General features: G+C 35.7%; 4 protein-coding genes across 4 annotated transcripts; 2 read left to right on the top strand and 2 right to left on the bottom strand.

Annotated features, from left to right (window-relative positions):
• The first annotated feature begins 461 nt into the window (after positions 1 to 461).
• On the top strand, positions 462 to 1,292 carry LOC115230106 (protein ZBED8-like). Its single transcript, XM_029800332.1, has one exon. It carries the CDS (start codon positions 462 to 464, stop codon positions 1,290 to 1,292), a length of 831 nt encoding a protein of 276 aa, XP_029656192.1.
• A 283-nt stretch (positions 1,293 to 1,575) lies between these two features.
• On the top strand, positions 1,576 to 2,019 carry LOC115230105 (SCAN domain-containing protein 3-like). Its single transcript, XM_029800330.1, has one exon. It carries the CDS (start codon positions 1,576 to 1,578, stop codon positions 2,017 to 2,019), a length of 444 nt encoding a protein of 147 aa, XP_029656190.1.
• An 18,963-nt stretch (positions 2,020 to 20,982) lies between these two features.
• Positions 20,983 to 21,669, bottom strand: LOC115230104. Its single transcript, XM_029800329.1, has one exon. It carries the CDS (start codon positions 21,667 to 21,669, stop codon positions 20,983 to 20,985), a length of 687 nt encoding a protein of 228 aa, XP_029656189.1.
• A 2,806-nt stretch (positions 21,670 to 24,475) lies between these two features.
• LOC115230103 (general transcription factor II-I repeat domain-containing protein 2A-like) lies at positions 24,476 to 26,731 on the bottom strand. The gene is made up of 3 exons (XM_029800328.1): positions 26,036 to 26,731; positions 25,072 to 25,327; positions 24,476 to 24,582 (listed from the first exon to the last, which is right to left on the bottom strand). The coding sequence occupies exons 1-3, from the start codon at positions 26,729 to 26,731 to the stop codon at positions 24,476 to 24,478; spliced, it is 1,059 nt and encodes a 352-aa protein (XP_029656188.1).
• Positions 26,732 to 26,938: the final 207 nt, after the last annotated feature.

The raw sequence follows: 26,938 nt of genomic DNA, 5'->3' as shown, positions 1-26,938 counted from the left end.
TAATTTTTTTAATTATTATAAATATTTTATTAGTTTTTGTAAATCATTATCACGTGCTTTTCTATTAATTCTAAATTCAAATTGTCTGTGTGTGTACGTAAAAAATTATTCACTGATAATATTTATAAATATTTGTTAATTGTATTTAATATTTTAGAACTTTTTAATAAATATTTTAATTATATTTTATAGATGTCTGATAAAAGTAAAACGACGTATATATTCGGATGAATACCTAAAGTTTGGAGTGATACCCTACGACCATAACAATTCACTTCCAATGTGTCTTATGTGTAAAAAGGTCTTTACAAATGAAGGAATGAAGCCTTCAAGAATGCTAAATCATCTTAAGATTTGTCATCCTGACAAACTTGATGCGGATATCAATTATTTTTCTAATCTGAAATATAATTATGAAAATCGTCTTATGATTAATCAACTATTTACAAAAAAATTCGAAGATGCTTGAAAAAGGCCTATTAGCATCATACAAAATATCGCAATTGATAGCGAAATCAGGAAAACCTCATACTATTGGAGAGTCATTAATATTACCAGCTATCAAAGAAGTGTTAAATTCAATGGTTGATTGTGATTCTGAACAAATAATTTCATCAATTCCTTTGAGTAATAGTTCTGTTTCTTCCAGAATTGATGAAATGGCATTTGATATCGAAGAAACCCTATGTGCATTTTTAAGAACAACAAAATTTTCAATTCAGATTGATGAATCGACATTCAACGATAGTGTTGCACTTTTATTAGTTTACGTACGTTATATTAATCAAAATGATGTAATTCAAGAAGAATTTTTATTTTCTGAACACCTTGAACTCGATACAAGAGGATTAACAATTTTCAAAACTGTTGAACAATATTTTTTGAAACATGAAATACCCCTTAGCAATATTTTTGCTTGTTCAACAGATGGGGCACCTGCGATGGTTGGAGTTCATCGTGGGTTTTTGGCATATATGAAGGAAAAAGTACCGAATATTTTTACAATCCATTGCGTCATTCACAGACAGCATTTAGCTGCGAAAAATTTAAGTGAGAGGCTGAATGAATCACTAAATGTTGTCATATGTGCAATAAATCGTATTAAAATGCACCCATTGAATTCGAGAATATTTCGACATATTTGTGAACAAAACGATGAGCATTATGAACGACTTCTTTTGCATACCCATGTTAGATGGCTTTCAAAAGGAAACTGTTTGTGTCGATTTTTTGAATTGTATGATTCAATCTTAGAATTTTGTCAGTTACATGAGCAGAGAATTTTTAGGTAATTATTCCTTAATCATTTTAGTAAGTTGATTTTATTGAAAGCTGATATAGCTTATCTAGCTGATATTTTTTATAAAATCAACCAAGTAAATATTAGCTTGCAAGGAAACAATATCAATTTAATAAATGTAAAAGGAATTATTATGCCTTTTATTGAAAAATTACAACTTTATGAAAACAATATTAAGAAAAAGATTTTTATTAATTTTCCAAATCTACAAAAATTGGGGTTATTTTTTGTAATAATATTTATTAGGTCGAAAAATTAACGGATTCTGACTGTGAATGCTTTTGCTTGCATCTAAAAATGTTAAAGATGACATGAAAATCCGCTTTGAAGATTTAGAAAATTTAAAATTTTTTGATTGGTATATAAATCCATTTGAAACTGAAAACGTTAATTTATCTCAAGAAATAACAGAAAATTTATTAAATCTGAAATATGACTTTGAAGCTAAAGTCATTTTCAACAAATATGGATATCAACAATTCTGGGTTACTCATAGAAAAAAATATCCTTTATTGTGGAATGAAATTGAAACACTTATAATAGCATTTCCTTCAACATATCTAGTTGAAAGAGGATTTAGTGCAGTCTCTAATATTTTGACCAAAAAAAGAAATAAATTACAAATTGTGAATAGAGGAGATTTGAGACTAAGTCTGTCGACTATTGAAGCTGACATAAAACGATTGACAAATTCCCATCAAGCACAAGGCAGTCACTAAAATTTTTTTATATAAAAAAGTTTGGTTTGTGAATACCCTTTTTAATTCTAAAAAAATAATAAGTAATATTCGAAAATATTAAAATGAAACAATTGGCGAAAAAATTGCCAATAAATCTATAATTGAAAAAAATAAATTAAATAATAGGGGGGCGCTGAAATTTTGAAGCTTCGAATTGTGTCAAAGGGGGCGCTGACTTAAAAAAGGTTAAGAACCACTGGTCTGGACGCTTGCCGTCGCGACGGTCGAGGCGGCAGGCTCCAGAACAGAAGGGAAGCCTGCGGCATTGAGGGCCTGTTTGACGACGTGGTTCAGGCCAGCGTGTCTCGGGATACGCCCGGTGCTTAAGCGGCACGAAAGGGGGTGGAGACCATCGGGGCATCATGTGGCCGCACTTGCACCGGTGAGGGTGGCAGAGGGGAATTCCCAGACGAAGACAGGTCCCGATTCGAGTCGATTCATCATCCAAGAGGAGGCCAGCGGTGGACAGAGGGATGGCTTTCAACCAGTCTCCAGAATGCGGGTGACAGGCTGCATTCAACGAGGCGAGTTTAACTTGATCGGCGCTTCCTTTAAGGGACTTTACCACTTCTTTGCAGCGGATGGAGTCCCAACTCCTCAGCAAGTGATCCTCCACGGGGAAGGAAAGACCTGAGGCGGTCCAGGCAGCGAGGGCAGAAGAAAATTCAGCTAGTTCAAAACGTTCAGGGGAGCGAAAAAGAACAGAACTGACAAAATTTCTTGATGCCGAGAGCGAAGATAGGTAGCATGGGATAGAAATGTCTTTGCACGAGCGGATACCGATGCCTCCGAAACGGAGGGGTAACATTGCGCGGGTAAGTAGGTCCCCGCCAAAGTCAACATTAAGAAGCTTCCCAACTGACTTCCAGATTACGGAGTCCAGGTCGGACAAGAGGTCTGGTTCCCGAAAGCATGGAGACGAGCGGAATAGGTAGGTTAGGCGGGGGATGAATAGGTAATTCTTATAAGGAATAGCCCGACATGTGCGCCAGTTGGGAGATACGCTCCAGTGTTTGACCAGCTGCGTTTTTTACGTCAATGGCGGCGGAAATACCTCGACCAGAGATTGGTGAACCAAGGATGACCAGATCGTCCGGGTCTGTCGCAGAGAGACCGACAACTTTCTGGACAGGGACGTGAAAGCAGGATAAAATAAAGAATGATCGAGAAAAGCAGGGTAAATTCCGACTTGGAGCCATTAAGGCAGTGGTTCTCAAACTGGGGTACGCGTACCCCTAGGGGTACGCGAAATTCTGTAGGGGGTACGCGAAAATTTTTTGAAAATCTATTTAATTTTCGTTTCAACATAAAAAAGTTATTAATTCTAATTATAATAAAAATCATAATTAAATTAAATAATAATAATAAAATAAATCTCCACGCTACTAGTTTTCTGAGTTTACCTGTTAACAAGATTCGAAAATACAACGATAGTTATCTCAACTATGGATTTTATTTTGTGATTAAAAACGGTGTGCCACATCCGCAGTGTATTATTTGCCAAAAGATTCTTTGCCCTGAATCCATGAAACCTTCATTACTTTCTCGGCATCAAGTTTCTAATCATTTCGAAACTATCGGAAAACCAAATGATTTTTTAAGAAAAAAAAGATAATATTCGGAAAATAGACGATTCTTTCAATTTTGACATTATTTTTTACTATCAAAACTCTCTTACATGATTTCATATCGGATCGCAAAAGCCAAAAAAAACCACATACAATTGCCGAGAATCTTATTATACGCATTAAGGACATGTTTGAATGTTTCCCTGGCAATAAATTGGAGCATATTGTTCGAAAAATTCCATGTTCAAATGATACCGTCAATAGAAGAATACGAGATCTATCCGAAAACATAAAAGAACAAGTTATTTTCTGGTTAATTATTATTAGGTCATTACTGAAATAAAAAGTGCTGCCTTTAAAAAATTTTCAATTCAATTGGATGAATCAACAGATGTAGCAAATTGCTCTCAGTTACTCGTTTATGTGCGATATTTTATATGGAAAATATTAAGGAAGAATTTTTGTTCAACTATTCCTTACCTTTAAACACAAAGGTTCTGATATTTTCGATGCAGTTAATTGTTTTTTTGAAACAGAAGGTACATTTTTGATTTTTTACTTATGATAGGCCTATTGTGGCAAAATCTTAGTGCATGCACCACAGATGGAGCACCAGCTATGCTTGGATGTAACTCTGGTTTCCGAGGTAGAGTACAATCTGTCAATCCAAATGTAAAACATCTTCACTGTATGTTGCATCGTTATGTTCTTGCTGTGAAGACAATGCCTCTTGAACTTAAAAATGTTCTTGACGATGTTATTAAAATTGTCAATCATATCAAAAAAAGTCCTTTAAATTCGCGAATTTTTATTCAATTTGTGAAGAATTTGGTTCAGATGAGAAGGTTTTACTATATCACACAGAAGTTCGATGGTTATCCAAAGGAAATTTCTTTCCAGAGTGCACAGTTTGAAGAATGAAATTTATGAATATTTTTTTCGCGAAAATAAAAATTATATTTATCAAAGTTATCAATATGTATTGGGGTGTAATGCTATCTTATTTAACGGACATTTTTTCGCGAATTAATGCTTTGAATTTATCGGTACAAACTAAGGGAGTTACCATTGTTGACTTTTTAGAAAAAACAAGGTTTTTTACGAAATAATGCAATATTGTAGGTCTTTTCGTATGAAGCTCCAACTGTGGATAGATAATACAACAAATTCTAATTTTACTATGTTTGATAAGTTGAATGAAAACATTTTCCATCTAAAATTAAATGAAATAGAAAATTTAAAACATCAAATAACTTCCATTTACTTGGATTGAAGAATGAAATTGAAAAATATATACCTGAAATTAATGAAGTAGATCTTAAGTTTTTTGTCAATCCTTTTTCCGTAAAAGTTAATGTTTTGCCTTCAAATATTCAAGAAGAAGTTATTGAATTAATAAATTCTTACGAGTCAAAAATCTTATTTGAATCTGCACCATTAATTGAATTTTGGTGTAAAATGACATCAAAATATCACAATATTGGATTTTATATAATCGATTTTTTGCTTTTGTTTCCGACTACATATCTCTGCGAACAAGGTTTCATCGTTGTTTAATTAAATCAGTTCATCGTGCGAGGCTGAATGTTGTTCATGATATTCGGGTGTGTCTTTCGTCAAAGGATCCAGAAATCGATAGATTAGTGATTGATAAACAACACCATCCATCTCATTAATTAAATATTTTTTTTCCTTAATTTTTAAAAATCGATAAGGGGTACGCGAAAAATTATTTAGATGGCAAGGGGTACGCAAGGAAAAAAAGTTTGAGAACCACTGCATTAAGGGATAAGCCAATTTGGCTAAAACCCGAAATAATATCAGCAACGTCGTTATGAATATTTTCAAGCGAGCCACCTAAGGTGACATCGTCGAGATACCAGAAATTTAACGGGCACAAAAGCCTTTGAGCAATATGGTCCACTGCGAGGGCAAATAGGAGAGGTCCCAATGGGTCCCCTTGCTGAACCCCAGACGCTGAAGACAGCAGATTTTTCCCAAAAAGGAGATTCGAGGAACGCGCATAAGATAGATGGACAATTGGGTAGAGTGCCGGGCAGCGGGTGTGCACAACTTACAGGATGTGGTCTCTGCGAACACTGTTAAAAGCGTTGCGCACGTCCAGCTTAACAAGATATGGGATTTTTGGATTGCCATTGATGATCAACTCCCTCACCCCATGGGCAGAAGCCTCACAAGCACCGCGAACACCGACACCGAACTGATGTGGCAGCAGCTGAGAGCTCAAATCAGGAGGATAACAGTGAGGATAATTTTTGCAGAGAGCCTCCTGAATGTGTTTCCCACAGCGATGGGTCTGATGCCCCATCAATTTATTAAGTGCCGTCAGTTTGGCCGAGAACATAAATCGCGTGCAAAAGATGGGATATTTCCAGAGACAATTCTGCTGCACAAGGATGCAATCGAGGACAGGAGGCGTGCACCAGATTCCCCTGTCATGGGCGCGACAAGATCCTTTAGGTGTATCGGCTTTAGGCCATCTACTCCCCCGCTACTGCTCGGTGGAAATGATCCAAGGCAGGCTAACACGTCACTGGAGGAAACAATTCGTTCGGTTTTGGCTATGTGAGGGGGTTCACGGATATCAGGTGGAGGGGGAGGATGTTTCAACTGGAGTGAATTCAGAACAGAATCAGTATGCGGGGCAATGGATGCCGTGGATGAAATAAGGCGAACAGCAGCAGAGACATCTCCCTGCATTAGTTTGCTGTTAACTGACCGGGCTAAGCGTACCCCTTCGTCTTGTTTAAGAGGCCCGCGAGATTTCGCGGTCGAGGGGCGATCTGGCGTGATCCATGATAAGTCGAAGGGTGCCTTTATCAACGAACTGCAGCGGTCTTTAATCTGCTGAGCGGCCGATGTCCTATTTACTGACTCCGTTTTACGAGGGGCAGCTCCCAGACAAACAGAAGGAAACGAAAATAGTTTGCACCAAGTTCTGGAAGATTGCTTTTAAGGGACTGATCGATTATGTCGGATAGCGTATCAGCAACGCAGATTCGCGCAGATTTGGGAATTCTTGCAGGGATTACGCGGAGGCTTCGGGATTCGGAAAGAAGCGACAGAAACTTGTCAGGCGGGATGGGCGCCGGGAGGGGAGAAGGCTTAGTTAGGGATCCACGTGTGTGGGAGGCATGAGGGGCACTTCCAAGAAAGGATTGACGCCGAATCACGTTTAGTGAGTTTAACACACGAGAGGTGGAAAAACTGATTGCAAGAGGCGCAGGAACGACCAGTTTTGCGAGAATTAACAGATTTACAAAAAAAACAAAATGACATGGGGATAGAGAGATATAAAGTAAGATGAGATAGGAAAGAAAGAATGAGATGAAAAAGAGTGGGTTAGATAGAACGAAAAAAGATTGAAAAAAAGTGAAAAGAGAAAGAAAACAAAGAATGAAAAAGAAAATTGAAAGAGAAAATGAAATGAACAACAACAGCAACAACGTGCAAAACTTTTTTTCCACAATCATTAACACAATTTACCACCAATTGACAGCGCAATCAGAAGAATTTGCGTAAAAATATTAAATATTTAGTTAAGTTTTTCGTAAAGATGGAATTTATTTTCGGTATGCTTCTTTTCCTAAACTTTTTTATTATTCAAAAATAATTTTTTCAATAGATAACCGAAGGAGGGAAGACGACCTTAAGAAAAGAAGTTTTTCGTAAAGATAGAATTTATTTTCTGTATGCCTCTTTTTTCCTAATATTTTTTATTATTCAAAAATAATTTTTTAAATAGATAAACGAAGGAGGAAAAACGAAGCTGAAGAAAAAACGGTCAGCTTAAGGTAATTAATTTAATCTTTATTGTGTGTCGCTTTTTTGGCTGCTGCTACTCTGCCTGCCGCATCTCTGCCTGCCCCATCTCCAGGTGCCCCATTTCCGCCAGTGGTTTGTCTAATCAAGGTCACTAAGCTAAATCTTCGGACTATAAAGGCTCTTAAGCATTATCTTAATTGGCTGTTAAAAAAATTAGACAGGTTGTTGCCGTGGCGGCAGAGATTTTTTTTGTTTATACTATTACACAAATTTTTAAAGTTTTTTTTTGTTTTTTTTTATTTTTTTGTTTTTAAATTATTTATTTTTATTTGTTTTTTTTATTTTTTTTGTTATTTTCTAAAAATTCAACCGGATTGAATTTTTAAACTCCTTAGATCCCTCTCGAATGCCGAATCATCTTTTAAAGTTAAAGATAGGCGTTCCAGTGGTTTTATTACGAAATCTTGCGCCACCTAAATTATGCAACGGAACGAGGTTAGTTATCAAAAATTGATGGCTAATAGTAGTGGCGACGATATTAACAGGTAAGTATAGAGGTGAGGATGTTTATATTCCACGAATTCCGATAATTTTTGATGAATTACCATTTAGATTTAAAAGGCTGCAATTTCCTTTGAGGATGAGTTTTGCAATGACAATAAACAAAACCCAGGGACAGTCATTAAAGGTAGTAGTTTTATACATCTACATAAACTTATAGTTGTTTGATGAAACAGGCCCTCCGCAGGAGCTAGGTCGCGGTGAGCGAAGCGAGCTGCCGAGCTAGTATAGAATAAGTATTTAAGTTCCATTCTAAATAAAAAATAGTGATTAAATACAACCTGAATCATTTTCTTGTGCTTTTTGATTTTCGTTATTGTAAGACATAGCTTAGACTTTAACACTTTAACACAATAGCTTCGATGTTAACTAGATTTATTAAATTAGTAGGGTAATCAAAAGTCATATCAAAAAATAATTGTTAGTTTATTATTGTAGAAAATGTGTTTTTAATTTCAGAGAAAACAAATTAAGTTAGGAATGTACAGAGGGGAAATTCCGGGGGGCTAAAGCACGCACCCTCCTCGGAAAGTACCGCATGCGTGTTGCTACGGAGAATGGCGATGGATATCCGCTGCAATAGCCACGAAACCTCGCGTGGCTCTTTCGTCCTGTGGGCCAATTTCCTCCCGATGTCGCTGATGAAGGCCAAAGTTATAGGCCCTGCAACGCCCGATGTCTCCAAAGCGATTGGTACGAATATCAAACGGCGTCCAAGTTCTTGGTATTTTTTAATTTTGGCCGTCTCAGCCTTTTCCGCAGCGGACCCGGGGGAAGTGGCAGATGACATGATTGCCGATGGAGAGAAAGAATCGATGCACGTAGCATCCCAGACGAGGCACTTGCCGTCAGCAGGTTCCGAGGCGAGAAAAAGTCCACACACGTGGCATTCCAGGTAAGAGGCTTCCCCTGTTGAAGGGAAACACAGTGATCCCGTCAGGTTTTTTTCCGTCCCCATGTACTATCTTTGTTATTCCATTAGGGTTATCAATTTCTCAAATTTTTTTTGATTTTTAGGAGGAAAGTTAGACGAGAGTGTTGATGGTTGGGGGTCGTATTTATACAGTTTCATTGACAGTGGAATTAAATATGTTTCTAACAGTCCCTCTTGATGTTTCTGGTTAATTTTTAAAATTGATTTATATATAAACTAGAAACTTTGTTAGATTTGTCCTAGGTGCATATCTTTATTTGTAAGCACATATATCTATAGAAAATCAACAAAGATTGGAAATAATGTTTTTGTGTTTCCATGTATGCCTAACTTATATAAGCCCGCTACGAAATGTGTAACCAAAATGTTGGGAGATTATATTGAAGCATATAGCTTGATTGCCGATAATCAGCTACGAACTCAACGACTGTGCCAGGGTGCTAAGGAGCAGGCAATAATTAATTAGTGCATTCAAAAACAAAACGGAAATAATTTGTTTTCTACTCGGAATGATGTGAAGAAAGCATTTGATTTGGTCGATCACGACTTTCTGTATCAGGTCCTCGAAAATTCTGGACTCCCTCACTGGATTGTAAATTTTGTGAAGAATCTTATTATGAAATAAAGATTTAAGCTAACCCTGAACCATCACGTAATCGGAGAGGTCAAAATGTAAATGGATATAATCTTGTGAGAATAATTATATTTAATTTCTATAAAAAAATAATATGATAAAAAAACCAATAAATTCATCTTGCAAATCCATTTGCACCTCTTCAGTGCTAGTCAAAAAAGGATTTATCATCCCTCTTGGTATTTCCATATTAATCACGTCTTTAAATCTGATTGTCATTTCCTTTTCCAAATTAATTAGATGGCCAAAAAAAATTTATGCAAAAAGCCCTAGATTATTCAAAATTATGAAAAAATGGCCTAGATTTTCAGATTTTGCAAAAAGGCCTAAATTTGTTTCCACTGGAAGGAATAAATCCATATTTCAGATATTCTTTACGATAAATCCGAGGCGTACATGAATTACCACCAGACATGTGATTGACACGAGTAGGTATCAAATGATAATGGTTAACTATTGTAATGTACTAATTACTGATAATAAAAAAATATTAGAAAAATAATACCATGTACCAATTTTTTTTCAATGCACCCTTCGAGTATTTTCCATGTACCAAAAATGGTGCACATGCACCACGGTTGAGAATAACTGGTTTAAATGATCCCAACGTTGATTTTGATGAATCCTCTAAGTCGTTATCTCATGGAAATAATTACTCGAGAATCGACCTATTTTTGACAAGCATTGTGCAGTCATTGTATCTCAGCCAAAAGACAGTTGATCACTTAGCGAAGAGGTGTGGTCGAATGCTAAAAAGTGACTACTTAAGAAGAGCTTATATCCAGTATGTGGTCATTCGGAAAACATTGAAGAGCATGCGTACAGAATATATGTTTGGTATGTACTTACCCGAAGATCGTCAAATAACACGGGTTGCAACGACGGAGGAAGCTTCCCCGAGTGAGACCATAGAAGCTTCATTCCAATCGGACTCGTGAACAACCACAAAAGTGGCCTGCCTGTAAAATGGATAAGTGTCCCCGTCGAAGACATTGGCTCGGGATCGAAGGGGGAATCGATTGAAAGCAGACGCACTTTTTAAAAACTAATTTTGTCTGGACTTTTCAATTTTGTTTTGACTACCTTATCTGGTATTTTTAGCATACTAGTGTAATTCCGGCTTGGGGCATTTTGTGTCGGAAATCGTGGGTTTTTGCTTTTTTCATTATGAAATCTTTTATTTTAAACCATATAAATGTATAGGGTTTTCGGATCAATATAATAATTTTTCGAACCAATATAATAACTTTTCAAATCATAATAATTTTTCGAACAAATATAATAATTTTTCGAATCAATATAATAATTTTTGAATATTCAATCGAACCAGCGATGGTTCGCCGACAAATAATATCTAATGATATCTAATGACCATACTGTCCATTTTTAAATCCTATTTAAAATGTTTTTTCAGTATGGAAAAACTTGGTAGTCCATGGTAAAGCCAAGAATGAAAAAGATCTTAGATGGCTACATCATTAGATATTATTTGTCGGCGAACCATCGCTGGTTCGATTGAATATTCAAAAATTATTATATTGATTCGAAAACCCTATAATAATTATTAATATCTATCAAATCACTTTTTAATGAAGTAATCGGTTATTTTTCATTGATTTTGTATCTATTTCGGATGTTTCTCATTACTGTTATTAGCAATTCGTAAAATTTTTTAATGACTCGTGCTATGCAGGAAATGTTCTGTTCCAGAGTTTTCAAAGTTTGCAGAATTTGTTGCTCGGCCTCATCCTCGTTTTCAACTAAATCTTCATTATAGATAAAAGAATTGCATCCAATTGTTTTTTTATCATCAGCTTCTGTCAATGTTTCATTTACAGCTTCGGTTATTATTTTATCAGTTGGGCGATCGTTAATAATTAAGACCACTATTTTTTTCAATGATGAAAACCAACCAATAACTACAAGTTAATTAATTAAAAGCTTCAAGTGCGGGAAGCCGACGCGATCGAGAAAGAATTAGAGCGTACTTCATTCCAATTTTTTAAAGCCAGCATCACAACTCGACGAAGATTTAATTTTGAAAGACGTTCTTTAAGGTCACTTTTGATATTCAGAAAGCATAAAATTCAACTAAACATTTTGAGCAATAATAATTTGAGCAATAGTTTTTAAATATTTGTATGATCCCCATATCTAATGGCTGTGTATAAGGTGTCATCTTTTTAGGTAAAGAAGAGGAATTCAATATTTGAGCATTCAGTAACTTCATGAAATGATCATCAAACTTACCGGACGGCTTAAAGAGCACGCACAAATAAGTCATCCGATCAACTGCAGCAATTGCTGACCCGTTCAGTAATAACCTAGGGACGTAATTAATGTAACCCCTCGTTTTTCTACAGACTTTGAGAACACTGCACTTGTCCCCACGCATCTTTAGACCCCTACTCCCACACCAGTTTACAAGTCCATCCACAGCAACCTGTAGCCTACGACACGCACACTCAGGTTTTATCGAGTGATCCCATGTCGTCTGCATAAATTACCATTTCAGTACGAGCATTGACTGGCATGGGCGCAGATGCCATAAAGACATTAAAAAGCGTGGGACTCAGCACAGAGCCCTGAGGGACCCCGCGAAAGACTGTTCTGACATTAGAAAAGACCCCCTGATGCCGCACGCCCCTCGCCACCTATGAAGAGGTACTGTGTCAACTGTGGTAAGTTGGGACACAGTGCCAACTTCAAAGGTTGTCTCAAGTTCAAGGATGCAACCCGAAAGGTAGGTGCGGGTGTAATCTCGAAGGTCAGACGGAATCAAGTAAAGGACACACTCCTTACTAATCCAGGTCAGACGGGCTGCTTTGGAAGCCACCTGGCAATTCTTCTAAGCCATTTCCTGTTCTGATTTATCAATGAAAAATCAATATTTATCGATTTTATTGCCACCTTTGTGTCTTAATAGGCACTATTTGGGAAAGGGAGTCAGGTTGTTGGCTCGGAGGGCGTGGCCAGAGATCACTGGGAATGAGGGAAGGTCCCTGATTGAGCAGAACATGAAGGAGACGGTGGTTGGTTGGTTATATTTTGCAGGTTATTTATTATTTGGAGGAATGTCAGGCGGAGAATCACGCTGTGAGAGAATCAGCATGTTTGGCTGTGAACGAGTTGGTCTTGAAGGTCACAAAATGTGACAAAAATTGATATATTGACCACCAAGTCATGGAACCTCATGTTAATTCATTTTTTGACATGTTTTTGACTTTATTTGGAGACGAAAGTTGGCCTGTTCGACATGGTTAGTAATATATATTTATTATTCAGCTGCATATTCCTCCAGCAGTAGATTTATACTGAACTATCCATCTGAGGGAGGGTGATTATGCCTGATTATTCATTCTAGAACATTCATTGAACATCTGTGGCCACTTTATCTGGTAAATCTCCGAGATGCCATATCCTACGTCCGTTCAGGGGATGCAGTGGCCATTACTAATGTGTGTGTGGCCTACAGTTATATATAACACTAGCTCAGCAGTTCGCTTCGCTCACTGCGAGCTAGCTCCTGCGGAGGCCCTGCTCGCTACGCTCGCAGTTTCCTTAAATAACTATAAATTTATGTAGATATATAAATGCGACCTGCTTTGATATAACCTTATTCTAAGGCCTGTGGATAAACGATGTTTGCAGTCCGTCCATCCTTGGCAAATATAAATAAATTTCTCTTCTACCTACCCTTGAGCACCCCACATACAGCTGGCCATGTGAAAAGCACTCGTTCTCTAAAAATAAGCCTACTACCTTTAAAGACTGTCCCTGGGCCTTGTTTATTGTCATAGCAAAACTTATCTTCAGCGGAAATTGTAGTCTCTTAAATCTATCGCAGGCCCTTTCATGGTCCATAATAACGTCGACCGTTTTATATATTCTTTCTCTGCCAGGGATTTTCATTAATAAATCTAAATTTATATTAAGTACCTCATCATTAAGTGGAGCTAATATAGCTCGTTCACGCAGCCAGTCGAAATTCACGTAGTGTTCAGATAGTTCGGAATAGACGGCATTCAATAATGCTTCTGCTGTTTCTACGAAAATACATAATTCTTCCGGTAGCCTAATTTTCTGGTCGTGCATTTCTGAAGTGATTGCCCCATTTCCAATATCTAGAAGGATTTGTGGGAATATGCTATTAACGCCTTGTAAATGTGCATGTACATTTACATCTAAGCTTACCTTTTTCACGTGTGTCCACAAATATGACGATTTGAGGCAGGCATTCAATTCATCCGCAGGCGTCCCTCTTTGAATAATTGGCAGCGTCTGTCTAAAATCACCTGCCAATACAACTAATGCTCCCCCAAACAAATGGTCGCTACAATTCTTGATATCTCTATATGTTCGGTCAACTGCTTGAATGCGCCTTTATGAGCCATCGTACATTCATCCCAAACAATTAACCTAGAATGCATAATTCTATTACCCGTAGTTGAGTCTAACAGCAGTCCTGACCTTGTTCAGCTGTTGTCTAAGTTCCCTCACCATTTAAGCACATCTTCCCTCGTTTCTCTTTTTTTGTTATATGGTTCATATTCTCTTGTTTGTTAACATTCTCAGATCTCTCTTTATAGGACATTCTTATGATTTTGTAAACGCGAATCAGTAATTTATATTAAATTTTCTACGTAAATTTATTTAGTGAAATTTATGTAAAGTGTATTATCCAATCAAAGCCATTATACTTAATTGCCTCTATGTTTAAAGGAATTGAAACTTTAGCATAATCGAACTTGTCTGTTTCGGTAAAGAAAATGATAATCAGCTTCATCTTTGTAGTATTATAAGGAAAAAAATTAAAGCCTGTTAAATCAAGGAGATTTAAATATAGGCAAATTGAAATTACATGACTAATTTAAATTTTATTTGCCTCTATCTTTTAAGAAATCTAAACAGTAGCATAATCGAATTTGTCAGTTTCGGCAGTTAAAAAGAATCAATTATGTAAATCTCTAATAATTTTTGCTTTTTCCTTTTTAGTGGTTTTCAAAATCTGATAATTGCACAGTCTATTCATGGTCGATAACAATTAGAGCTTTTATTTTATTTTTTTAACGAAAATTTAACAAAAAAGAATTTATGTCATCGAAAAAAGATAGCTAAGCTAATTAATGGCCTCACGAGGCTTGAAGGTTGTGGAGGACCTCATCATGTGAGTCGAGGACTTTCTTGTCGTTCATTTTAACAAAAACGCAGAAAATATTTTTTTTTAATTTTTGGGCTTGAAGGTTTTGGGGGACCACATCATGTGAGTCGAGGACTTTCTTGTTGTTCATTTAACAAAAACGCAGAAAATAATTTTTTTTAAATTTTTTGGCTTGAAGGTTTTGAGGGACCACATCATGTGAGTCGAGGACTTTCTTGTTGTTCATTTTAACAAAAACGCAGAAAATAATTTTTTTTAATTTTTGGGCTTGAAGGTTTTGGGGGACCACATCATGTGAGTCGAGGACTTTCTTGTCGTTCATTTTAACAAAAACGCAGAAAATATTTTTTTTTAATTTTTGGGCTTGAAGGTTTTGGGGGACCACATCATGTGAGTCGAGGACTTTCTTGTTGTTCATTTAACAAAAACGCAGAAAATAATTTTTTTTAATTTTTTGGCTTGAAGGTTTTGGGGGACCACATCATGTGAGTCGAGGACTTTCTTGTTGTTCATTTAACAAAAACGCAGAAAATAATTTTTTTTAAATTTTTTGGCTTGAAGGTTTTGGGGGACCACATCATGTGAGTCGAGGACTTTCTTGTCGTTCATTTTAACAAAAACGCAGAAAATATTTTTTTTTAATTTTTGGGCTTGAAGGTTTTGGGGGACCACATCATGTGAGTCGAGGACTTTCTTGTTGTTCATTTAACAAAAACGCAGAAAATAATTTTTTTTAAATTTTTTGGCTTGAAGGTTTTGGGGGACCACATCATGTGAGTCGAGGACTTTCTTGTTGTTCATTTAACAAAAACGCAGAAAATTGACTTGAAGGTTTTGGGGGACCTCATCATCGAGGATATTCTTTCTTATTAAAATTTTTTGACAGGAAGGTTCTTAGAGGATATCAACCTTTTATTGTGCCTCATTATCGAATAACTACAAAAGGGAAGGTTTTGACAATTTGATCTGGTTTGTAACAATTTGAATGTGGGTGTGCACAGACAGACAGACAGACACACAGACAGACAGACAGACACACACCATACCATTTTATTATTAAGATGTATACTCTCAGTGGATTTCATTAAACGGGTTTTGCGGGTGATTACGAACGCATTCGACGCAATCAAGAAGCAGCCTGTAGTCCCGTTGCGCTTTAAAAACGTCGAGAAAGGACGGGCTACTTTCTCAGTGGCCAAGACAGTGCATGACAACGACGTGGAACTGCACAATAATCAGCAGATGTACTCATGTGGGTCACTGGCTCCAAAGTTCTCCAGAAACACTTGTGGATGTTCTTTCAATATTATACAAGAAGGCTGAAGAGTGGGAGGAGGCTGAAGGGTTGGGGGGTCAGTTTAATGGCATAGATGTTTCTATCTGTTGGCTGAGTTTTTGAAATGTGAGGAGGGGGAGGTGAGGAGTATATGTGGAGAGGACTGTCACGATTTACTCACATCCCTCGCTGTGGCATCCTCCTATGGGGAATATACCAGGCACTGTGATTTCTTAAAGACATTGTGTGACTTGGTTGGTGCTGATTGGCTATTTATGTTGCCTGGAGTTGCGAAGGGAATTGGCGGGAAAAAATTTGAAGAATATTTGGAATTGTTTTTTGAATCGATTTTCTTATAAATTGGTAGAAATATTGATTATAATTGAAGGAGGGTGATTTGAAGAGATTAGCAAGTCGGGGGAGGTGTGTTTGCGTGACCTGGGATGCCTTGTTGGGATAGATGTGCTGTACTCTCGTGTAGAACAGTGGGACATGAGGTATTCACGTGATTTGTTAGTTTTAGATGTTTGGGAGTATTAGAACGTGTTTTTAAGTCTCAATAAATTTTGTTCATGTCTTAGTAAAGTATTAAAATGGTTTGATCGTAGGGTTAATTAGACTGGTACCTTTATTGGCCATATCTGGGAATAAGGAAACTGTCTTTTAGTAAAGAGGGACTTATTAGGAGTGTATGTGAAGTATATAAGTTTAAATTGCTTACAATCATATATATCAGTAAGTATTAACAGACGGTTTAGACAAGAAATTTTTATTCATTAGCACAATCATTAACAAAATAGAGAAGTTAACTAATTTGGATGAGTCGCCGAGCGGGTGACAATCGTCTTCACGCTTCCGCATACGGACAAATGGATTAGTCCTTGATTTTATTGTCTCGGCGTTTGGAAAGTCACGTTTTTCGAGATTGGGGTGCTCGAATGCTTGTTGTTTAAAGAACAATTGATTTGATCAGTTGAATTGAAAAAAGTTATGAAATGATCCATTGACTTATTTCGCTGTAGAAATACATTTTGGCGCAAACATTTGGAATTTATATTGAATATATTATCGTTTTTAGTCGAAAAATGTATTTTTGGTCACATTAGTGACTATATTTATCGATGTTGTAGAATATATATGTATAGTTTGAATACATGATTAAGTAAATTAATTCTTCTGACCCAAATACCCTCAAAAAATAGGTCTAAAAATCCAATGGTTTAAAATTCGGTTCCCAATATGCAAGTTTTTTAATATTTATTTTAAAATGATTCCCCATTTTAGAAAATAATGTCTATTCTTAAAAGTAAAGAGTCTTCTTGCCAAACTGGGAGACCGATCTCAGATTCCACAATTGTAGCTGTTTCTCAGTAAGTTCCGATTATTTTTAAATGTTTTTGTCTGGTTTATTGGTGGAGTTATTTTTGCTGCAATTGGTCCGCACGCTCTATGTTCTTTTTTTGCAGTCTGCGGAGGAAGGTTTTTGGCAAATTATCTTTTTGTTAAAACTAGAATGTTCTGGTTTATTTGTTGTAGTCAATTATATGGATCTGCTTAAATTAAAATTAAGAAGAGACTATCGATCGACTATTTTAAGATTTATTTTAAATGGTAATTTTATATTCATAAAACCTTTTTGGATTAGGTCAGGGATTCTTAACTGCAGCTCACTAGAATTCAATTCCATCTTCAAAAGATTCAGGAAAGTTAAATTGACTTATTTATCACGTTTAATTATTCTGATTGTTGTGTTAAATTGGTAGATTAAAACTCCACCTTTGAAAGATTGCATTATTATTAAACATCCAATATTCTTTAATATCTCAAAAATTTTAATATTTTTAATGATACATAAATTTCAGTTCTCAACTTTTCAAAGTTTATTTATTCGCACTTAAAAACACGGCTTAAAACAGAGAAAAATTCATGGATAATTTTGGATAACATGCTTTGAAATCTATTGTTTTGCAGTAATTGACGAATTCAGGGATTACATAATTGAAGACTCAATTTCGCTTTATCCTGAGCCGCGTCACGTAACATGTCGAGATTCTCGCCATCTTTAAGACGCTTGAGATCCTTGCCTTTGACCGGCCTCCGAAGCGTGTTGCGTACAAGGCAAGTGATTCTCCATGGCCGCGTACATGGGGACATTCCACTGCCTCCAGACAGTCTCCATCTTGCCTCCAGAATGTCCTCCAAGATTGGCATGATTCTTGTTCTCTAGTAGAGGATTCTATACACCACTCTAGATTGATTTCGCAAAGACAGAATTTGTAGTATCTGATCTTTGTGAAATAAGTTCAGCTTTTAGTATTTCTGTCTTTTACAAGCCTATATTGTAGAAGAGTATGAGTGCATTGTAGAGACAACTCTTGTTCTCACCTAAAGTCCTCTGAGGTAAATTGATGAAAAATACAATTGATAAGATAATTAAAGTATTTAAGATGGTGAACAGATCGTATTATAATTTCCCCGAGTTGGTTTGGTTGTCTAGCTATCTGTCAAATCTGTAATGAAGAAAAATTTAATTCTGATTTAAATATCAAATATTTTTGAAGTTTTCAATATAATATAAAAAATAATATATGACAAATAATAATAGTTCAGAATAGAATTTTGCTTGGGATTGTAGATTCCTGCGGTAAAGAAGTTTGTCTGTTCCGTCGGAACATGTTAATCAAATTTTTTTTCAGAACCATAATGATTTTTTTAATAAAATAACAAGTAAAATAGAGAAGTTAACTAATTTAGATGAGTCGCCGAGGGGACGGACAGGCAATTTCCACGTAATATCGCGAACGATATCCGCTGAAAAAGCCAGCTCGTTTCACGACTGTCGTGACTCCTCCTCGAGATGATTAAACCAATCTCTGAGAGGAGTTTGAGGGCTTTGGGTCCAATTATCCCACTGGTTTCGAAAGCCAGGGGAATGAAGCAGCAGGTATCGGTCAAAGAGGCATATTTTGCAGTTTTCCTAGATTCGGCAAGGGCAGATGCAGATCCAGGACGAGAAGCGGAGTCAACCAACGATGATGAAGAAAATGAGTCTACGCAGGTAACATCCCACACGAGTGCCATTCCCTCCCTGAACGGGAATAAGGTCGACCCGTCAGGGCGTTTTCCATCTCCACGGTCTAGTCCTATCGGTTCTAACATCGAGGGAAATTCAGCGGCGTATAAATAAAATATTTTGCTTATTCAAATTGTTCAACTTATTCAGTGGGATTTGTATTACTGATATGAAAGAATCATCAAGACAATTATCTTTTAGTGATTTAATTACTATAATAAACGACCAAGATGCCGACAGTATACCCCAATAATTGTACACCTAGTTGAAACCCAGAGAGTAAAAGCCGCCCACGAGTTCCACGATTGACAAGGTCAAATTTATTATTGCAAAAATGGCCAAAACTAATATTGAAAATAATTGGAAGTCGGAACGCAGAAAACTATACCATACTAAATGAGATTAACACCAAACTAAGTGGAATCAATAAAAAACTAAGTGAGATTAGGTGGCAATTATGAAAAAAAGTTTAACAAAGAGCATGTCGAATTTACAATATCATGCGTCAAACAGGATAAAACAATTATTTTTCATGGAATAAAACGAAAAATTGAATTACATTTTCCACAATTATCAATATCAAATTCAAGTATTGCTTGAAATCTCGATTTACGCTTCTCGTGTTTTTCTTGCGTGTGAGTCACTTTTAGACAAATTCACTGATGACAGCGTCACTCGTCAAACCCGTTTAACATCGTAAAAGGAGCTTTTTAAAAATATCAGACTTTTCATTAGATGAAAAATTGTTTGAGGTAAGCACGGACCAAACATGGTATTCCAGTTAATATTATGTTGGAAAATGCACCAGCTCACAGTGGTATCAAAGTTCTTCGATTGGAAGAATTTAATGATTTTCCAATGCTTAACCCCATCGAAAATGTATGGTCAAAAGTAAAAGCTTATCTGAAAAGCGACATCTTTTCTTTAAAAACCAAATTGTATTCAAAAAAGGAAAAATTTGTCAATTATTGAAGACAATACTTGAAAAAATAATCGTAGATAGAATAAAAACAATTACATTTAAAAATGGTGTAAACTTTATTTCTGGAATACAGGGAAATATTGGTGACACTGTAAATATGGTTAACATTACATTTTAATGAATTTTTTGGTGTTAATCCCATTTAGTTTGTTGTTAATCCCATATTGTTTGGTATTAATCCCACTAAGTTTTCAATTGATTCCAATTAATTTACTGCTAATCCCATTTTGTTTTCTATTGACTCCACTTAGTTTGGTGTTAATGCCATTTAGTATAAAAAATGGTATAAAATAAGCGAAATTCCAACTTCGAGAAAGCATACAAACTTCTTAGGAGAAATGATGCCAAGAAGTTAAAATTTCACTCAAAAAGACCAGAAGGAAAATATACATGCTCTGATCATGTCTCAGATACATTCAGGAAGCAACTCAGTAAGGTTCAAGTGGTCTTTCATGTGCTTGCAAAGTCGGTTTGACGTGCTTATAAAAATTAAAGCCAAAGGTTCTAGAATTTTAAACAATCACAATACAAAGACCTTGAAACTTGTTACAGCAAATATTTCACACAGCAACAAGACGGGTGTTAGGGTTTGGCGTAAAGTGGATTTAAAGATTTTTTTAGTTTGGATATGACTGGTCAGGATATATAACAATTATCATTAACGATCATTACTTTTATTCTCAAACAATCTACTATCTAGTTAGTTAGTTAATGCACGTTCGCGTTGCCAGTAAACAAAGTTTATGGTTTCGCTTGTGCCATGTTTTTAACTATTCTTGTTGTTAGACCCTTCCATCCCTTCCGTCGTCTTGCCCTCTTTCTGATTTCGTCCTAATCGTCTGCATCCTTCAATCGGCATCCGAGCATATTCCTTCGTAAGTATTTAGACTTATAGGCCCACAGTTAGCTAACCTGTATAATTGATCATTTGATATTTTCTTCGGCCACGAATAGCCAAGGAGTTTTCTCAGTTGACCACTGTGGAAAGAGTCAAGTTGCTCCATGTTTTTCTTTGATGTCCCCAAGTACCTGCGTTGTACATGAGGACAGGTCGGACAAATGCTTTATATAATCGTATGCGCATCTTAGTCGAAATTTGGTTTTTTCTCATCCAGATAGATTGAAGTTTTTTAAGTGCAATTGTTGATAATATTTTTTGTCTGGTAATATCTTCGGAATCGCCAAGAAGAGATCCGAGTTTTCGGACGTTTCGCCACTTCTCATCTATGCGAGTTGGCATACGTTCGACGGTGGTTATTTCGGTTTTCTCTTTATTGACATTGAGTGACCATTTATCGAAAATTGTTCTTGCTTTCTCCATAATAATTTCTATTAATTTCCGATCCTTCGTAATAAAATCAAGATCATCCGCGTATATGAGTTCCACAACTTGGTTGTCCATACATCCAATTTCTACTCTTAGGTCTCTCAGAGCTGCCTCCAGATAGACGATAAATAATATAGGCGATAGTGTGTCCCCTTGTGGGGTTTCAACATTTGTAGGAAATAGTCTAGACTCCTTAGGGCCAATTCTGACAAGAAGTTGAGTTTCCAATAATAGCATATGTATCATGCGTAGACTGTCTTCATCTACAATGTTCTTTAACACGATAAGTAGTTTACTCCTGTTGATGCTATCAAAAGCTTTGCTCATGTCGATTCCCAGGACATGAAAGGATCGTTTATACTTCTGACATATTGCATTGATCCAGCGATGGGTCCAAACAATATTAGCCGTGGATCTTCCAGGTCTGAAGCCACTCTGACTGCAAGAGATAACGATCAACTGATCTTGATATTCGGTTTCGAACAATAGTCGATAGAGTTTTCCTTAGAAAGGTGACTAATACAACCGGTGTCAGGCTTCCACAGGGTCCCCATTGTTTGCCCGGTTTCTGGACGGGTATTATTATTCCTGTCCCGATTGGAAGTGGGCAGTGTTGGGCAAACGCCTTGTTCAGTATCTGTGCGAAAAAGCTCGCTAGACTGTTGGGAGCGTATATGAGTAGTTCCCCTGGGACTCCATCATATCCTGCAGCTCTGTTATTGTTCATACGGTGAAATGCTTCTAGGACCTCCGAGAGTGTTATTTCGTTCAATAAACCTCGCGGATGACCAATTAATGTGGTTGTATAAGTGTCATCTGTTTGGAGTCGTCTCTTGAAGTGGTCGGCGATAAAAACAAAATATAGAAATAACCACAGGTATAAGATGATATGCAAGTAGCTTTGTCCAACATAAAACCAGACATACAACATAGAACCAGAACCAGTAAGTATAATTATTCTGAACAAAAAGATCAGAAATCTCACCGAATTATTGCTAAATTGTCTGTTATGATATTTTTTATGTCTCATCAGTTGCTGAGCCCGGCTCGGCGGCAAAACTCGTAAAGCTCATAAAATCAAAAAAATACTCGTTCCTGACTAGAAATCAAATTTTTGCGCCAATAGCCGCCGAGAAATTAGGGGTAATCGGTCCGGAATCACTTTCTTTTTTTTCGTTGGCTGGGGACGAAGATCGCTAAGAAAAGCAAAAACCACAACGAGACTCTTCATCTTCTCCAAAGAGTCTCAGGCAATTCGAAATCGTGAAAATAAATTTTTTTAATAGTTAAAATTTCATCCAGAATGTTAGAAAAAAAGAAAGTTTGTTTAAGATTACGCAGTTTAGGACGCCCTCCCAACATCACGGATTGCGAAACAGTTGCCGCGGATTATGGCAATGATGAAGCGTTGAAGAAGCCAAAAGGACTCTCTCAGGTCGTCCCTTCTTTTGGCAATTCTTCTCTCCAAACCACGTAGGAAACAAAGCAAATTGGGGCCAAAAACCCTACTAATTCAAATTAAAAATAAATTGTTTTACGTTTATTATTAAATTTTAACTATACCATTTAATTGCAAAAAAATGCCCCCGATGAGGCCAAAAATTGTGCGCTAGTAGAAAAAAAAATTATTCTATTTAAGGTGGTCTTCAGTCTAAAAAAGGTTTGAGAACCGCTGGTCAATTTTTTTATTTTTAGGTAAATTTTTTGAAAATAAATTAGTTTATCCATTTTTTATTTTAATATACGCACCTGGTCCGCTCAAAAACCGGTCACATTTTTTTCAAATAAGAATAAATTAGTTTATCCATTTTTTATTTTAATATACGAACCATTTTCCGCGGAAACTGCCATTCGATACGCAGTGCGGCGACTTTGAGCTGACCTCCAGGCTCTTTATTAATTCGTGTATAACTTATTCCCCATTAATTAGAAAATTAAATGAAAATTTTAATCAAAAAAAAAAAATATACGAACCTGGTCCGCTCAAACACCGGTCACATTTTTTAATCGGTCAATTTTTAAATAAAAAATTAAATAATAATATATCATAATTTTAAGCGTCAAAATAAATTTAAAATAATCGGCATCACATTTTTGTTATTTTAAAAGTCTTTTCTAAATTATAAAGATATCCATAAAAATGAGCTTTCTGATCTTATAAAAGCTAAAAATATTCGCGAAAAAGATCCCAAAAAAATTTTTTATTGCACCGAATGTAATGCTTTTTTGTAAACGAACTTATTCGAAAGTGCTGGACATCCATTTCTTTTAAAGTTTACTTGCCGCTATATAGTAGAAATTTTAGCTTAACAAAAGAAAGTTATTTTGAATTATTTAATTGTTAAGGTTTTTTGTTTGTGGACTGTCTAGTTGGAACGTTTGCAAATTTACAAAGATATTATCTAAAAAAATTTTATAACATTTGATTTCTTTCCAAATTCTTCTATTATAGGTCGAAATTGTTAATGACACTATAGGGAAAATTAATTAAAAAAAAGAATTTTTCTCTTCATATCACTGATGCTGCTTCATATATAGTTTTTGCAGGAAGTACTCTAAAATTATTTTATTGTGATCCATACTATATCACATGTTTTGCTCATTTGGTGCATAATTATGCACTTAAATAAAAGTAAATTATCAAGTCAACAAAATTGATTGCTTGTGTCGAAGCACTTTTTGTAAAAAAAATTATCGAAGACAATTGTTTAAAAAATTATCTGCTCCCACGCCGACCAGTCTCAGTTAGCAAGTATTCATCGCGCTTGTCAACCACATTCGGCAGATTGGCTCAATGCGTTACCGATCTCGTCAGTCGGTATGTTCCTGAACAATGAATCAATCAGCATCTGTATACGACTTGTATTTTTAGGTCGATTTTTAAACAATTTTTAAAATTTCAAGGTCAATAAAATTGACTTTTTAGAGAAAAATTTTTATTTGTTGTAATTTAATAAAAAGTTTTCTCTGATTACCTCTTTTGTTAAAAAAACCAAATTAATGAGCTCATGAATTGTCCACTCTTATACAGGGAATCATTTTTCTTTATCTTTTGGTTTTCCAGTTATCTGAGTAAAACTTTTTGCAATTGATAATAATATGTGAAATGGCATTTTTGGACAGTTCTGTGTTGTTATTGGATCAGAGCTCTTTTATGCTGCACACCCAAGGCAAATGCCGCACACCCTCTCGGGTCAGAAGTGTCAGCAGGGTTATAAATAGCAGCAAGGTTGTTGACATCTGTTAGTGAGAAAACAAAAAATTAAAAATCTTTAACTAATAATATCACTATAAATTAATTTGTAGGGAACATAATTGAGTCTTCGTGTTGGCAAAAGTATTTAAAAAACTTCTCAGCTAGCGAACCAACCCTATATATGATGAAGGACCAATATTTAATTGTGGATTACGAGGGTTGACGACGGTGGACCGCTTACCAACAAGGTGCGGAAAAATGCTAAATGGTCATTAAATACGGAGCCAAAACAAAGATGTCAGGTGTATTCATTTAGACCAGGCCTGGCCAACCCAAATCGCATCGCGGGCCACTTTGTCCAAATGAATCCTTTCCGCGGGCCGCATATACATGTACATACTAAGGATAGATATCAAAACAACACAGATAAGATTTTATTTAGTAAAATAGCATTCAGTCCAATTATACGTATCAATGAGAAATCTGTTTTTCTTTATCTTCATTTAATTTTTTCAAATCAACTTCACAATTACTAGTTGCACATCTTAATTGGTTTTCTAAGTTTTTATCTGTTAAAGAAGATCTATATCTACTTTTACTAAACTTTAATTTCGAAAAGAATGATTCACATACGTAAGTAGATCCAAAGGAGCTTACAACTCTTTGTGCAAAAATTCTTAAGTTGGGATATTTTTCTGCAGTCACATATTTGTTATAAAAGTCAATTTTGGATATAGTAGGATAAACAAGTCTTAGTTCACTGTTGCACTGTAGGTCAATTATTTCCGTCTGCAAAGTATTTGAAACAATAGAAACGTCAACATGAAATGGAGAAGAAAATGTTTCAAACATTTTCTCATATTTTTTTAGTTCCGAGAATCGACTGTCAAATGCTGCAGCAAGATTTTTTATTTCATCAGCGTACTTGAAGAAATTTTTACAATGGCTGATTTTAAATTGATTTAGCGTTGGAAAATGTTGATCATTTCCATTTCTTATTTGACATTCAAACAATGACAATTTCATTCGAAATGCTTTGACTTGATGGCATGCATTAGTAATCAAATTATCCTGTCCTTGTAACTCCTTGTTTAATTGATTAATTTTTTCGGTTATATCTACCAAAAAGCACAGATCTAGCATCCATTCTTCATCATTTAATTCAGTTAATGTCATTTTCTTATGCATCATAAAACTTTTGATTTCTTCTCTCAAGTCGAAAAAACGTTTTAAACATTTTCCGCGACTCAGCCATCTGACATTGGAAAAATACACAAGATCACCATAGTGAGAATATAACTCGTTCAATAATTCTTTAAACTGGCGATGTTGAAGTGCATGAGAACGAATGAAGTTTATAGTTCTTACAACCACACTCATAACATGGTTCATAGACAACACTTGCGCGCACAAATTGAGTTGATGTATCAAGCAGTGTATTACAAATAAATCATTTTTTATGCTTCTTGACTCCATCTCATCCATTATTAGCTTTACAACTCCTTTATTTCTTCCAATCATAGCCGGCGCCCCATCTGTTGTCAATCCAGCAAGGGTCTCTAAATTCGCTCCATTGTCGGATAAACATTTCATAACAGCTTGGAAAATATCTTCGCCCTTTGTAGTATCTTTCAAACTGACAAGGTTAAGCATTTCTTGTTTCACTTGAAAAGATTCGGTAACTCCACGAATATATACTACAAGTTGAGACGTGTCTGATATATCCGTGCATTCGTCAAAGGCCAAAGAATAACTTTTGAAATATTTTATTTGATCACGCAAAGTCACCACAATTTCATTTGAAATGTCATTAACCCTGCGACATATGGTTTGACGTGACAAGCTAATGTTTGAAAACTTTTTAGTTTTATCTGGCAAAATGTCTTTCACGACAGCATCCAAACACTCTTTTACGAATTCTCCATCCGAAAATGATTTCATTCTCTTTGAAATTATCATTGCAACAGAGTAGCTTGCTTTAACAGTATCAGAAGAAGAGTGTATCGATGAATTTAATAGTCTTTGCTGATTTCTCAATTCAGATTTAAGCGAATCCAGTTTCCTTGTTTTCAATTCCTTACTAAATTTCGCGTATTCGGAATGCTTTGTTTCATAATGTCTTCTTACATTGTACTCTTTCACCACCGATACTTTCTCCTTGCAAATTAAACATGTTGGCTTGGAATTATGCATTATAAAAAAGTAATCTTCTTCCCAATGATTGCTGAATTGCCTGTTTTCTTCAAAAATTTTCCTTTTCTTCATATTGATAACAGCTACAAAAATAGATAAACTTTAAAATTTATTAAACTTATAAAATTTATCTTTATTTATTAAACTTAAGAAAAATTATCTTGAATGTATTTATAGGTTAACTACATACAAAATTTCTCTCGCGGG

Source organism: Octopus sinensis, unplaced genomic scaffold, assembly GCF_006345805.1.
Source record: "Octopus sinensis unplaced genomic scaffold, ASM634580v1 Contig14492, whole genome shotgun sequence".
NCBI lineage: Eukaryota > Metazoa > Mollusca > Cephalopoda > Octopoda > Octopodidae > Octopus > Octopus sinensis.
The sequence above is the reverse complement of the archived record's forward strand: the minus strand, read 5'-3'. Positions and strand labels throughout refer to the sequence as shown.